This window comes from Podarcis pityusensis (genome assembly GCF_964106645.2).
Source record: "Podarcis pityusensis genome assembly, chromosome: 1".
Taxonomy (NCBI): domain Eukaryota; kingdom Metazoa; phylum Chordata; class Lepidosauria; order Squamata; family Lacertidae; genus Podarcis; species Podarcis pityusensis.
In genome coordinates this window covers 126,896,121-126,911,270 of record NC_138028.1, presented here as the reverse complement: position 1 = coordinate 126,911,270, position 15,150 = coordinate 126,896,121, and the positions used below count along the sequence as shown (strand labels likewise).

At 41.9% G+C, this 15,150-nt stretch overlaps 1 protein-coding gene across 2 annotated transcripts in view; it reads right to left on the bottom strand.

Moving 5' to 3' along the window:
- Positions 1 to 265: 265 nt before the first annotated feature.
- Positions 266 to 15,150, bottom strand: part of PLCL1 (phospholipase C like 1 (inactive)) — a 188,441-nt gene continuing 173,556 nt past the window's right edge. For both annotated transcript variants that reach the window (XM_081015810.1, XM_081015809.1), the window contains exon 6: positions 266 to 580. In XM_081015810.1, coding sequence (XP_080871936.1) covers positions 404 to 580 — 177 coding nt within the window. In that variant the 3' untranslated portion in view covers positions 266 to 403. The remainder of the gene's footprint in view (positions 581 to 15,150) is intronic.

Sequence of the window (15,150 nt, the reverse complement as noted above, 5' to 3'; positions counted from 1 at the left end):
TTGTCCTCGTTGAGGGGCAGTATTTCAATATGAGTAGGAAAATGAGAGTACCCCTAAACATTTTTTAAAGAAAAAAAAGCACTGGATAAAACTCTGATCAAAGATAACAAAATAAATAAGGAAAAGGGCTAACAATGTAACTTCATGACAGAGCATTTACTAGATCTCCCCACACAAACACACACACACACACAGAGCTTGGATTTATTAGAAATATCACTACTTCAAGAGTTTAAACTTGGATAAATGAACTCAAATAAAACACTGGCATTGTGAGGATTTTAATACTTCTGATATCCGGTAGAGGGCAATCTAGTGCGGTCTTTTCTCTTTCTAAATGTGTTAAAAAAATAATTTCGGGCTATTGAAATATATGCCATTGCCAGACAGCGATGGTCTTCTTTCACAGCCTCCCATTCTCATCGCCAGTCTCCTTTTCTTCTATTGCCTCCAGGCACCGTTTGGACTTGGCATCCAAAATCCCGGTTCTGCTGAGTCCACATGACAAACAAGCCAGTTGGACCTGCTTCATGTTCTCTATGGCTTCGTTCTTGGCGTTCTTCAGTAGATCACCTTGTCCCTACGAATACACAACAAGCACACAGAAAGAAGATGAGTCGTGAATCATGCAAGTCCTTAAAAAGATAAAGAAGGGCTGTCTTTCCTTTCTCTCTCTCTTTCTTTCTTTCTCTCTCTCTCTCTCACACACACACAAACACATACACTTTGTCACAGCATAACATGCACCGTCAACTCGTCTCACCCAAGAGTGAATGGTAGTGGATGCAGCTGGTCTCTCAGATTTAATACGTTATGAGCTGTTAGCAATTCAAGTGAGTTATTAACGCCTCTTTAACCCATCTCCTGACACTAGAGAAAATGGACAAAATCCAACTAGCAAAACGGTGCCTTAAATCCTATTGAAAAGAACAGTTCTTAATCATGTACACCCATGCTTTGGACTGATGAAGCTGACTCCTGTCTGGACAATGCTGCTGAGAGCAAATGCTTAAGGGGGGGGAAGCACCTTTGGAGAACCTAAGAATCAAACCAGAGTAGACATTTGTTAATCAGCTGAAACACTGAGCCAGCATCAGAACGAACATTTACACCCTCTATTCTTGTTAATTTTTTCAGTTGTAATAGTATCTATGGTATAATTATTCAATAGTTTTATATAAAATCAAGAGTGGATCCCAAAATAATCAGATTTTTTTTCCAACATTTCAACTAAAGGGCTTACTGAGGTGGGGGGTTAGCAAACTCCAGAAAAGCTGTAACGAACATATTTTCCCCGTTCCATTCTGTTTTTAGCCTGTAGGCTCACTTTGTCCCGCATTCCTAATTCCCCTTGCCTTCTAGGTCAGCTTGCAAAGTTTCCAAAATTAATTTTGGAATTGGCACATACGGTTTACTGTAGTACAGGTTACTGGCGCGCACCAAGGAATAAACACATTAATAAACTAAATCACAGTGCAAAACTAAAAAAAAAAACAATCCATGCAATGATGCAATCACATCAGAAAGGTTCACCATCACCACCCCAAACCTCCACACAGAGAAAGCACATGTAAGTGCTTTGGTGGTGATGTAAAGGGCCTCAGATGGGGTCCCTTCACACAACTGCTTGATGTATCTCCAGTGGGCGTAACTCTGCTACGTTCAGCACATGAAGGAGAAGGTCTTGTGAACCAGAAAGAATGAATTTCAGTGCTGTGATTATTTAATCAATGAATATGTGCATGTCAGCAATCTTATAAGGCAGGGAAATGCAAACCAAACTATGGCAAACTGCGCATGCACAGCCATCTGAACTTAAGTCTGGAACTCAAAACCAGATCCCAGCACTTTGACAGAGTTCCGCCAGCTTTTAGATTCGATTTTTGGCATTAGCTGGACAGATCATGAGAGTAATGATGCTGCTTTGGAGACAAGACCAGGTCACCAGGAACCAAAAAATTGCGTGAGAAATTCACATGGGGAGGAATCTGTAAGCATCCCTACAGAAAAGCTCCTCTTTGGGGACATTTTAGAAGAGCACTGCAGCCACCGAGGATCAAAGGCATGCAGGTCCTGAAAAACACTAGCCATAAAAATAGAATGGAGAAATCTGTCAAGCACAACTCCCACAGACGTAACTGTAAGCTTTGCGTTCTAGCTGAAGGGCAGAAGAGAACAATTCAAATAAATGAAGGTTCGGGCTTACACCTTTCCAGGAAACACAGGATTGCTTCCAAAAACAGAAGCTCTATGCCCACAGAAAACTCCATGCCCACACCTGCATTGCCAGTGATGTGGAGCAGGCAAGGAAGCAGCACAATGCAATGATGCCAGTATTCGCATAGCCTAGAAATTTCAGCCCATCACCACATTCTCCGCAAAGGATAGAACCGGAACACAAGAGAGGAAATATCCTGTTGCTACTGTGCATCTGTGCACTGTGACCACCATATTTCTTACAATCATTACAATTCACCTTTTTCTCCCCACAGAGAATGATCCCAGCGTGGTGTGGAATACGAACCTGCAAATGACCAAAGGGAACAATCTCAAGAAGCGTGAGAAATACATTTTTGCCACATTCAGTGCAAACCTGCAGACATCTGCCATCACTCAGCTCATACACAATCCCCCCCTTTTAGCAAAATTTGGCACTTGGTGAAAACCTGTTGTGACTCGATGATGCACTGACACATGCCATGTGATTCTGCATTCGCCCCATTACTCCAGTCCTGGCAAACAAGTTGAGAGAGACAATGGTAGCTGGCAAGGTTCAGAACCAGTAAACAATGCTTGGGAACAATAGCAACTAGATATACCAGCATGAGCTAAGATTGCATCACAAACTGATAACGTCCGGGGTCATTCAGTCATTCTGCTAAACAACTTAGTGATACAAAGGAGCCCCTGTTCAACAGGATGGCTCTAGTGTGATTTCTGTGCCCATCCAGCCCTTTATGCCAGACTTCTTTTAAATATCATTACAGCTTTAACTGGTCAACTGCTTCACGACTCCTACAAAGAGAGTATGTAGGTATGAGCACAAAACCTATAGGTAGCTTATAACACAGTGTAACTGCACACAGTGTTTCCGTTCCATCCATGCACACTAAATACATGGACTTGAAGTGAAAATACTCCTGTAAGAGACAATCGGACATTATGATCTGCAGATCTGCTTCAGTTATGGAGAAAGCGCAGATAAGCATCTGTGAATATGTGTATGTGTATGGATGGATGGATAGATAGATAAATAGATAGATAGATAGATAGATAGATAGATAGATAGATAGAGATACAGGTAAGATAGTCTCTAGGATGGATAGAATCCAAATCTTTCATTGAGACCCAGGAGCAGGGATTAAAGTTGTAAGGGCCACTCATCTTGCATTTGTTATTGTTGTATTGAATGATCATCCCAGAAAATCACCCTACGATTTCCTGTTTTGAAGCTGCCAGCAACAGATTGTATCACTGGATTACCTGGGGATCATGCAATAAACTAACTGGCAATCATAAATGTTTGTGAATCATTCATATACTCCCATGTTGATCAAAGCTAAATACCATGGGTAGACAGATGGATTGGCATTGCATCATTGATGAAATGCAGTGATTTCTTGTCAACTGATGGCTCTAACAAGACTGTTCTCAGAGTTCAGTCACGACAGAGGGATGTAAAGCAATTCAGTTTGAGCACTAAAAAAATATCAGGGCTATACTGGTCACCACAAATCTAAAACTTATAATCCTTCACATTGCCGTTACATAGATTTTCTTCTATTTAAGTCCCTTGTTCTTAGAGTGGCATGTACAGAATTTTTGAAGGAAATTTGGCAAGCGTTTTCCTGCTCAAGTTAATATTGCTTTGTAGTCTGTTTTCTACAGATTTGGCCTGGGGGTGGGAGAAAAATTGGATTCAGCTCACATTCATAAATCTACCTAATTTGCACTTTATAAAACAGTTTGTGAACTGAAGGACAGCCATTCTTCAAAAGTTGCCCTTCTCCAAATTTTGCAATGCAGTTCTCCAGCCAAGTAGTGCGTACACTTTACCTTAGCATACACATTATTATTATTATTATTATTATTATTATTATTACCTACCGCTTCAGCAATTAAAAAATAAAACGTCAAGAACATAAGAAGAACCATGCTAAATCAGACAGATGGCTGCATGAATCCTGCATGCATTCTCCTCTCCTGCTATTTCCAACAACTGGAATTCAGAGGTATACTGACTCATTCAGTGGAGGCAGAACATAACCCTCAAGAATAGTAGCCATAAAGGTAAAGGTAAAGGGACCCCTGACCATTAGGTCCAGTCGTGGCCGACTCTGGGGTTGCGGCGCTCATCTCGCTTTATTGGCCGAGGGAGCCGGTGTACAGCTTCCGGGTCATGTGGCCAGCATGACTAAGCTGCTTCTGGCGATCCAGAGCAGCGCATAGAAACGCCGTTTACCTTCCTGCCGGAGAGGTACCTATTTATCTACTTGCACTTTGACGTGCTTTTGAACTGCTAGGTGGGCAGGAGCTGGGACCGAACAACGGGCGCTCACCCCATCGCTGGGATTCGAACCACCGACCTTCTGATCGGCAAGTCCTAGGCTCTGTGGTTTAACCCACAGCGCCACCCGTGTCCCTATCCTCCGTAAATAAGCCGTCCAAGTTGGTGGGCATCTCTGCCTCTTGTGAGAGCGAATGCCATAGTTCTGCTATGCACTATGTGAAGAAGCACTTTTTTTGTCTGTCCTAAATCCTCCTGCTTTTAGTTTTATGCGTTTTAATTTTAGGAGAGAGAAAGAAAAACATTCCCCAATTCAAACTGCAATGACAATGTATATTGCAATTTGATATGTACATCCCCACTCCCCAATTTTCATTAAAGTTTTGTTGGCCTTTGAGGAAAACACACACACACACACACACACACACACACACCTGCTTCATGTGAGCAAGGTGAGAAAGCAAATAATGGTTCTGAGTAACATCTCACAAGAAAATGAATGACAAACATAGGTCTCTTGTGGCAATGCTGTTATACTTCTGCAAGGGATAATTTCCGCGGACATGCTCTTGTTGAGAAGCCATCTGTTTGCTTTGAGAAAATTGGTTGCGAATATAATCTACTTAAAAGGGGGGGGGGGGTGCCAGCAAAATTATGTCAACACCTTAACAAAACCAAATACTAGAAAGAATGTGGGGTTAGTTCCAAAAATCTGGTTAAACCAAAATAACCCCTGGAAATAAGTCACTGCAATAACCTGAGAGCACAGAACCATTTTCTTGGCACACGCACACACATTTCTTTCTTTTCTGTAATTCTGAAATTCTAATAAATATCTTTTTTTTAAAAAAAGAACTCATTATTTCTGTCAGACAAAGAAAAATCACATTCCTCTATCCTAGCCTTCAAAGGCTCCTGCTTCTTTAGCTATTGATGTTACCATAGAGTCTAGAAATAAGTATCAAACCGTAAGAAAAGGTTAAAGACAGTGTCTGATAGGATGATACAGTAGGATGTTTAATGCTCTATTGTGTTTTTAATATTCGATTGGGAGCCGCCCAGAGTGGCTGGGGAAACCCAGCCAGATGGGTGGGGTATATATAATAAATTATTATTATTATTTTAATAAAATAGTAAAGGGCTTATATAAAAGGTGGAAACATTTGGCAAACACCATTCCCTTGAACAAAACACACTCCCCCTTTCATCAATTTTTCAAGAAGGCCATCTTCCGAACAGCCATCTCCAGAGGGAACATCCTCCAACACACATTTAGGTGGGCGATACCTGATCAGGTAGCTCAAAGTAACTGGACTTCACTAGCAGCTTCTCCATGGTTCCAGTCCAGAAGGCTCAGCAAACATTTATACACCATTTTATTTCAGCACCATTTTGGTTTGAAAACTAACCCTCCTAAGTCACAGCGACATCATTGCACAGCCAATCCTATTGGGTTACATGACGACAAAACGGAGGGCAAACATGATCACTGTAGTCAAATCTGATTGGGTGGAGGATGAGGTCACTAAGAAGGGCTATTTTTTCAAAGAAGACAATATTGAAGTCACCGCCATCTATAAATATAAGCAACATGGTTTTGCTGAGGCCATCTGGCGAGCTATGGCCCCGCTAAGGGCTGAAAAGCAGAAATGAAACACGTGCCTTCATTCTACTATGTGATTATGAGAGCACCAGTGTATGTACCACACAAATCACACAGGTTGGTTTCACCTACACTGAGGACACATCTGATGTGCAACCGACTCACAGATCTGTGCTTTTGCAGGCACAGAATGACAATCAGCCTCTTACGTATACACATTTGTGGGCATATGTAAAGCTAGGGATAAAAGAGGAATCACTGGTGGTATTTCTGAGCCCATCCCCGATGACTACTTCAGTTGAGATACTGTTCAGGAGGTTGCGTTTGGCATTTATTTGCTCCCTGGTGAGCCACTGCTTTGCCTAATGATGATTCACGCTCTTCCAGACTTTCCTTCAAGGAACTTGCCAAAGCAACCATCTGCATATATAGTAAGCACACCACAAAGGAGTACTAGATAGAGTTGCTAGTAATGTTTGTTTCAATGAACATTAAGGGCCCTGGATTGTTCTCCAGCTCAGATTACCATCTAAATCAGAATTCTTGGTTTGCCCCCTCCCATTCCACTCAGCCTCCCCCCTCCCCCCAGTTTCCCACCCACCTCTTTTAAAACACTTTTTCCTGACCACCAGCCTGGCAGCAATAAGACGGATGCTCCAGGCACTACGAGAGATAAGGAAGGCGGTACTGAAGTAGCCCTGGGGAAATCACTTTCCCACGGACCCCTGTAACCTTTTGTCCTGGCACACTGGTGTAACATGCCAGGTGCCGGGAAGGAAAAGGAGGGAGAGACCTCATTTTCTTTGCCTCCCAGTGGCTGGAGTGCCACTGGCGGCTCTGTCACTGGATTGACCAGTAGGTAGTGTTAAAGTGTCGGAGAACAGGGTGCTTGGGTCGAGGATTCTGCTTTGACTCAGAAATCAGTCTAGCTATTTCATTTGGGAAAAGTAACTTGGCTGATTTCCAAGCCAAAGCTTACACAACCTGAGGGTGGTTCACCCATCACAGTAGCCAAGACAGTAAGTTATGTATTCAGAACTGGGAAGTAAGAAAATGGAGCAACAGCAGTATAAAGTTATTCCTTTTAAGGCCTTAGAAGTAAAATCTAGAATGCATGTCAGCTGGAAATCTGAAGGCATGCTTTCATAATCTCGGTACGGAAGGTTCACAATAAATGAGTAACTAGAAACATTTTACAAAGATAATATACATGAAGGGACTTAGCTAATGTATGGTAGGTGCAATGATACATTAAATATTGTTTTTAAATATTGTTTTTAAACTAAGGATTAAACTCCACAAATCTGGAATGGAGTCCCTAAAATGGTTGCCAAGCTGGTGCCAAACATATTGCTTTCCTTTGGACCATATCAACAAGATTTGAGAGGGGTGTGTTGTCACCTGGACAGCCCAGGCCCTCCATACACACTGCCGAGGCTTATGCCCCAGGGAGGTCACTTTGGTGATGCTAATGCAGTTGTTTGATTTCACCCCCGGAGGCACACTCCATTGACTCTCAAGACAAACAGATGCCAACAACAACAACAACAACAACAACGTTGTTTTTATATACCCCCCCCCAAAAATTCCCATACCTTAACCATCATCATCATCATCATCAACAACAACAACAACAACAACGTTGTTTTTATATACCCCCCCCAAAAAATTCCCATACCTTAACCATCATAACTATTTCTAAAGATTTTTATTATCTGTAGCAGATTAGTGTGCTTTTCAAAAGTGACAACAGGAGAAAAGAACAGAGACAGTGAAAGAGTAGGGGTTTAAAAGGGTTGCTTACATTTCAAGAACAGGTGAAATGAGTTGCCAGAGGCAGGGCTTATAGCACCCAACAGCTGGAATTAACAACCCCCCACCCATTTTTCCATCCTTCCCACATGAGATAGGACTCATTCATTAGTATCCCCTATCAAAACAAAAGCAGGCTGTGAACAAGAGAGACAACACATGGGATTTAATCTGTGGGCCATCAATGAGGGGCAACAAAGAAACCGTTCAAATAATCAAGGAAAAATCTTAGCAGCCATAGGCCAGAGGTCATTTCATAGCATCTGACTCCTTTAACAGCTTCCAGCCACTGATCTGAGCCACAGGGGTTCTATTTGCATGTTTAAGACATGAACTCTGGCGCTCAATGGGTGAAGTGAATTCCTGCTTAACTATTCTCCACACTGGAATATGTATTTACACAATTTTGATAAGCGCTTAGACAATAACTCTTATGAAGCTGTCACAAAGCTAAAGGTACAAAACAGCTAGCAAGATGAAACCAACCTGTAATCTACATACATGTCAATTACCCGTCAGATTTTATTTCCTTGACATTGAACATCTGAACATATTTGGAACTGCATCACAAGTAAAAGGCTTTGTTACACAATTTCCTGAATCAATGGTTGCCACATGCAATTGTATCTATACAGTCCTTAACATTGTTAAACATGGCAAAGATTTTCAGTGCCTAAACTTAAGCTTTCACTGAGAGCTGTATATTAAATAGCCCCTTCACTTTATTTAAAGTGCAAAATCAGACATCCTACAACAAAAGAATCTTAAACAAGTTAATTATGAGGCTTTATGCTTTCCTCAGTTCTGAAAGGCCTGGACTGTGGATTATGATTAAACAGGCCTATTAAAGCAGAGAAGATTAGTTTGGCTAATTCCATAATAGTCTGGAGAGAATTTGCTGTACTGCTAACTGGCTGTTTCAAGGCCCAAGGCAAAATCTGAGCAACTGAAGAGGCAGAGAGAGAGAGAGAGAGAGAGAGAGAGAGAGAGAGAGAGAGAGAGCAGCTGTCTTGCCTGCTGCAACACCTTCAGTTAATTAAGACATGGTGTATCTCAGCTTCTTTTTCCAGATGTTGGAAGAAGGCAGTCTAAAAACATCTGTACTAAACATGGGACAGAGCAAAGGGAGCTCACCCCGTCAGAGATTCGAACCGCTGACCTTCTGATCGGCAAGCCCAAGAGGCTCAGTGGTTTAGACTACAGCGCCACCCGCGTCCCTATGGGAAGATAACCACCTGTAAACTGAGTATCTCAAAGTCACAGAGCAGCCAATGAAAGATACATCCATCACCAAGGCAAAATTGTGGTCACAGTTTTGGTACTGAAACAAACAAACAAAGCCAAATGACCAGATGCCTGATAGATGGTGAGGGTAAAATCAGAAATATAAGCCTAGAGAAGGTAAGTCCTCAGCCTGTATATTTTTTAAAAAAAATAGATAACTGAAATGGAAAGTTTTGGTATTAACATGTAGAAATCATCAAGCTAGACTAAAGGTTGCTCCAAAATGTTGGAAGACCCTGCAGGAGCTCATGGAATATGGTGCATAGAACTGCATTAAATAATCAGCAAATATTGGGTGCAACACCTTACATGAATAGAAGCATGTTCCATTAGTCCAAAGGTATCACTGGATAGAACCTTAGCTCCATATCTTAAAAGTGGACAGTTAACCACCCAACCTCTACCTAGCTACTCTCTAGCTAATATTTAGCTTCTCCTAGTTTGGCTTATTAGCCAAAATTCAGAGCAGCCATCAACAACAGCATGCTACCAATTTATTCTCACTTCAGAGTAATGTAAGATGGCTTGGCTGACCACCAAAGATTTTGGACCTCAGTAATAAAAGCCAATTAAAACATCATGCTATATTATGCCACTGTGCTTTAAACAAAATTCTGTGCCAGAACCTATGGTGAGTTCTTAGAGATCAGTGGTACAGTGCAAGATTCTTGTTTTGCTATGTCAAGCAAGATTTTTACAGCCAAAATGAGAACTGGTTTAAATGCAAAGGATTTTTTTCCTATCACCTTGTTATGCAAGCTAACTTATTGTGTATTAGCCTGTCAAATGTAACTAAAAATGACAATCTGTAGACCTCAAAAATTGGAATATCTGTTTCTCAAGAAAAGTAGAAGTGAATTTGAGGTCTACAATATGTCTTAATCCTCAGGATCTCCACTGGACTCAGTAACTGAATCTTGATGTGTTTCTAATATAGTTCTTTCCTAGTTCATCATTACAACAACATATAAATGCTGATATCACGACAACAGCAAAGCACAAAACTTTAACTAAGGTTCAGCTCACAGATTATTTTAGCTGAATACTGACAGAGGTTTAAAATGTGAAATGTGACCATAACAAGAATATATATTATACAGGTACCAGTGGGGTCTGCAAGATAATGATGCGGTACTTCTGTTTGGGATTCCAGGTGCTCCATGCTATTTCATCACACCTGTTCCTTTTGCCAATCCTGACGCTGCATTCAATGCCTACAATGTTTTTTGTACTGCTCCAAACCTCAGAGGAACTCTGAGTCTGCTGATACCTCCCCTCTTATCATGGATGGTGCCATTTTGGCTACACAAAGACAGCACTCAGAGTGTTGAGATCACTAACAGTAGCATATACAACATTCATCTAGAAGCTGGGATTGACCTCAACTCCTTGACGTTACCCAGATTACCACAGGTGTAACATGCAAAACATAGGGGAAAAAGATGGTGTGAAATGCAAAGGAGTTTGTTTGTTTTGCCTGCCTCTCTTTTCTCATTCTGGAACAAACCTCGTCCCTTCTTCAATCTGGTACCACCAGATGTTTTGGCCTTCGAGTCCCATCACCCCCAGACAGTTGGGCTAGTGGCCATGTATACTGGAAGTTGTAGTCCATAATAACCTGAAGGGCACCAGATTGAGAAAGGCTGCCTTAGACAGAAAGAGACTTGAAAGATGCCTGCTCTTGTGCCTGTATATAGAACTTTCAAGGTTTTATCCATCCAATAATGTGAATCCAGAAACAACTATCTCCGTTCTCACCAGAGAATTGCATGGTGAACCTAAAGATGAGAATATGACAGCCTAGCCTGCGATTCTGCACCAGCCCCTCCTGGGATCAGTGTGTCTGATGCTTCTCTGTTATGCACTCAGATGACTCTCTCACAGCACATCTGACGTAGGAGTTGTCACCTTTTTCCTATTGTTGCCTAAAAATAAATTGAAGCCTTCAGGGATTGCCTCTCTGTGAAGTTTGGGCAAGCAGCGCTTCTTTAAAAAGCAAAACAAAACAAAAAACTATTAGCAGAAGGAATGAACAGAGGCTTTACTGCTCTATGCTCTTCTTGACATTCTCTGGTTCACTTGACCTATTTAAAGCTAGCTGTAAGCTGTCAAGGATACAAATTCAAATGACTGGCATTTTCTAGCATTGTTTTTACTGTAAAGCCTCCTTTTTATTGAGAGCACTGTAATCCTTTGATCAGTTTAGCGACTCTGACAGCTCTGGTACAAATCCTCTTCAACACCTTCTACCTTAAGAGCTCATAAAAGCTGTCAGTCTCACCATAGCTGGAGAAACAGCAGCAGTAAAACAGCTGCTCTTTGGTCTTGAGCCATCCGAATCCAATACAATATTACAAGGCTTTTGTTTTATCAGTGTAAACTAGAGGCTCTCCCAATCCCCACCTGCCACTCACATGCCACAGCTAAGCACCCCAAATGGTCAGGAAGCAATAAGAAGCAAACAAAAATAAAGGTTTTGTCCAGATTCAAGGCTCAAAGATGAAAAATTATCCCTGCACAGTGAAGATATAGTTGGGTATCGGCAGCAGGAAAGTTGTTTGACACCTGTGAAATCCAGGCAAATCTTGTAAGGTCCTGGCCAATTTGGTAATCGACACTGCAGTATCGACACTCTTTCCTCTTATGCTTTCTCCTTGTTGGGTAAACAGTTAAGAAGCTTCCCTTCTCTACACTTCTAAAGTGACTGCTATGACTTTGAAGTGACTACTCTGATATCTAACCCAATTACAGGGACATTTCCTTCTTGGCACAAAGCAATTCTCATGCAGCAAACAGCTCGACATACAGTTCTTGGGAGGTCAAGCATGGGAGATCTCTTCTGGTTGTAACAGTAAACATCAGGACGCTCCTATGATATGTTTGAAGATAGATTCAAGTGATTGTCAGGAGAGAAAGTGTTATGGTTGCATTATCTTGTTGTTGTTGTTGTTGTTGTTGTTACCAAGTGCTTGATGATACAAAAAGCTCTCTGCACATGGAAAGCTTGTAATTGGGAAGAAATGTTCCAGCCCAGCTGTCTTCCTGAGATGCTCGTTTTCTAAGTGCACATAATTTTGTTGTGCACATAATTTTGTTTTACATGGGCATTATTCAGTCATGTGACAACTCAATTCCCATCTGCCAAATGTTCCTAATACAGTCCAGGAACATTTTGCCACCTTACCTACTTACCTACAACCTACCTACTACATTCACGTGAAATGATTTCCAGGCCGTCAAATGATTTCCAGAGAAAGTATCCTTCCACAAAGAAGGAAGTCTCCCATCAATTTAACACAGTATAGTAGTATTGATTTTATTTAAACCCAAGATGTTATTTTATTGGGGCAGCATGATGGCTCTTATTTTTAAGGCCTGCTCAGGAAGCCACGCCAGCATAAAAATACATTTGTTTATTCAGTACTGTTTATGCTAGCATGGGATCTCAGAACATCAATTGCTTTTTTTTAAAGGATCTATTTAAAAGTACAGTAATTCATGTTAAGTTAATTTCGTTTCTAACTGGAGAAAAGAAGGACCATCAGAGATGAGAAGATAAAACCAGTACTCCCAGAGACGTATTTTTAGCTTTTAAAGCAAATGATCATGAAATTTAAAATTGCATTACGTGTTTTTGCAATAATACATCTGTGTGATTAAACCCAGCTCTTCAGAGATAAGACCATTACTAATGGACAACAGGATATTTATAAGCGCCAAATGACCACAAATATACTGTAAAGATAAAGCGGTACAAAAAGGGACAGATTCGGATAACATTACCTTGGCAACCCTTTTAAACAGGAAAAGCTGCCTTTGGAGGAGTAACCTGATACTGAAGATCATATGTTGCGGGTAGGGGCTCAACAATTCCATGCCTGCTGTTTCCTTATTCCAAATCACTCCACCTCTGGACTTTGAGATACAGTACAGTCGTACCTTGGTTTTGGAACAGCTTAGTTCTCGAACATTTTGGCTCCCGAACGCCGCAAACCCGGAAGTGAGTGTTCCAGTTTGCAAACCTTTTTTGGAAGCCAAACGTCCTCTGCGGCTTCCATGGCTTCCGATTGAGTGCTGGAAGCTCCCGCAGCCAATTGGAAGCCGCGCCTTGGATTGTGAACGTTTTCAGAAGTCAAACGGACTTCCGGAATGGATTACGTTGAGAACCAAGGTACGACTGTACTGGCAAATGCACATTTGGACTCCCCTGCGGTTCAGGAGCCACCAGTAGGTAATTTAGATTGGGAAATGGATTGTGAATACACACACCCCACTGGCGCTCCTATTCTCTTTGCGCACTGAGAGGTGGCTTTTCATGTTTAAAAGAGGCTGAAATAACATTAGGCCAGGGGTCCCCAAACTAAGGCTCGCAGGCCGGATAAGGCCCAAAGGACTTGTTTATCCAGCCCGTGACAACCCCCGCCGCCCGCTGCCGCCGCCGCCCACTCTTACCGGCGCTGCGCTGTGCGGCTGCCTACTTCCAGGTCAGAGGAGCACCGGAAGTAGCTTGTGCGCATGCGCAAGCATTATTTGTGCATGCACATTATTTCCTGTGCACGTCCAGGTTGGAGGAGGCCCATGCACATGCACACAAGCTATTTCCGGTGCTCCTCCGACCCAGAAGTGCGCCGGAAATAGTGTGTGCGCACGCGTATGGGCACGCGCTCCCCTGCCCTCCGCACGATCGGCGTTGGAGACACCGGCCCAAGGCGCGCTAAGTTTGCTGAGCCCTGCATTAAGCACATCTAACAAAGAACAGCTTCTTGCTCTTCACTGCTCACGCACCTTGGAAGCGTTATCAAATATTGTTCATCAAAGTTGCATCTACTCCACGTTCAGGAAGAAATCACAATGCTTAAAAAAAAAAGTCTTTTCTCGACTATATAAATGATGCAATTTGGGCAAATCCGTATGACTGCCCATTCTGCACCATTTATCTTGCCAGTCATGTTGATGGGTGAAGGAGCTTACTCACTAATGCCCCGCATAATACTGGTCATCATATTCTGAGATTTCACCAGGAACTCTCCACATACTTTAAAGTTATATATTTGCAGCCTGGATTGTGCAGGCTTTTCTATGCCAACTGTAGCCTTTAAACTGATGTAAATGAACAGCATTCCTTTCTGCCACCTTGCCTTGCTTCCTTTAATTAGTGCTCTGCAGGAGCAAAGCTTTGATGTTCATGCCCTAGTTAAAAATGTCATCATTTCAAATAGAGGGACAACCATGTGCAGGATATACTCCCAAGATATACAGGTATACAGGTATATCTATATTCAAGAGGACTGGAAGTATAAAAACGACAGCCCCATGCTCTTTGGAAAGCAGTCCTCTTCTATCAAGGAGGCTGCAGCTGCCTCATTTTCCACTAGGAGATTAAATAATCTGAAGCACCCCTCTGAGAACTTTCTATGTAAGCAGTATTCCTTTTACACTCAACAGCTCTGCTCGTGTTCTGTGTACAAAGTCATAGCTACTGAAATTAATGGCTAACATAAATCCTTGTTACCGCCGGAAAGTCAACAGTGCAACTGATTCTGAGACAGATGTTGCCTATATTCCAGTCCTTAACCCATTTAACTTGGAAGTTATCTCCTATGGATCTCAAGAGCAATTTGCTTCCAAGAGCACAGCCTAAGGGTCACACACATTTCATGTTTAAGAGCACACCCAATATAGTTTAAGTGTGTACGTCTAAAAGGGTTAAGTGTGAAAGTGACAAATACATATATCATATCAACAACAGAGGGGGAAAGCACTAGAAAAAACCCACAGCTGCAAATAAAAAAAGTCTAGTTAAAATTCTAAAAGCAGGAAACAAACAACCTGTGAAAACACAGAGTTTAAAATAATAACAATAATAATTTATTATTTGTACCCCGCCCATCTGACTGGGTTGCCCCAGCCACTCTAGGCGGCTTCCAGAATATATAAAAACACA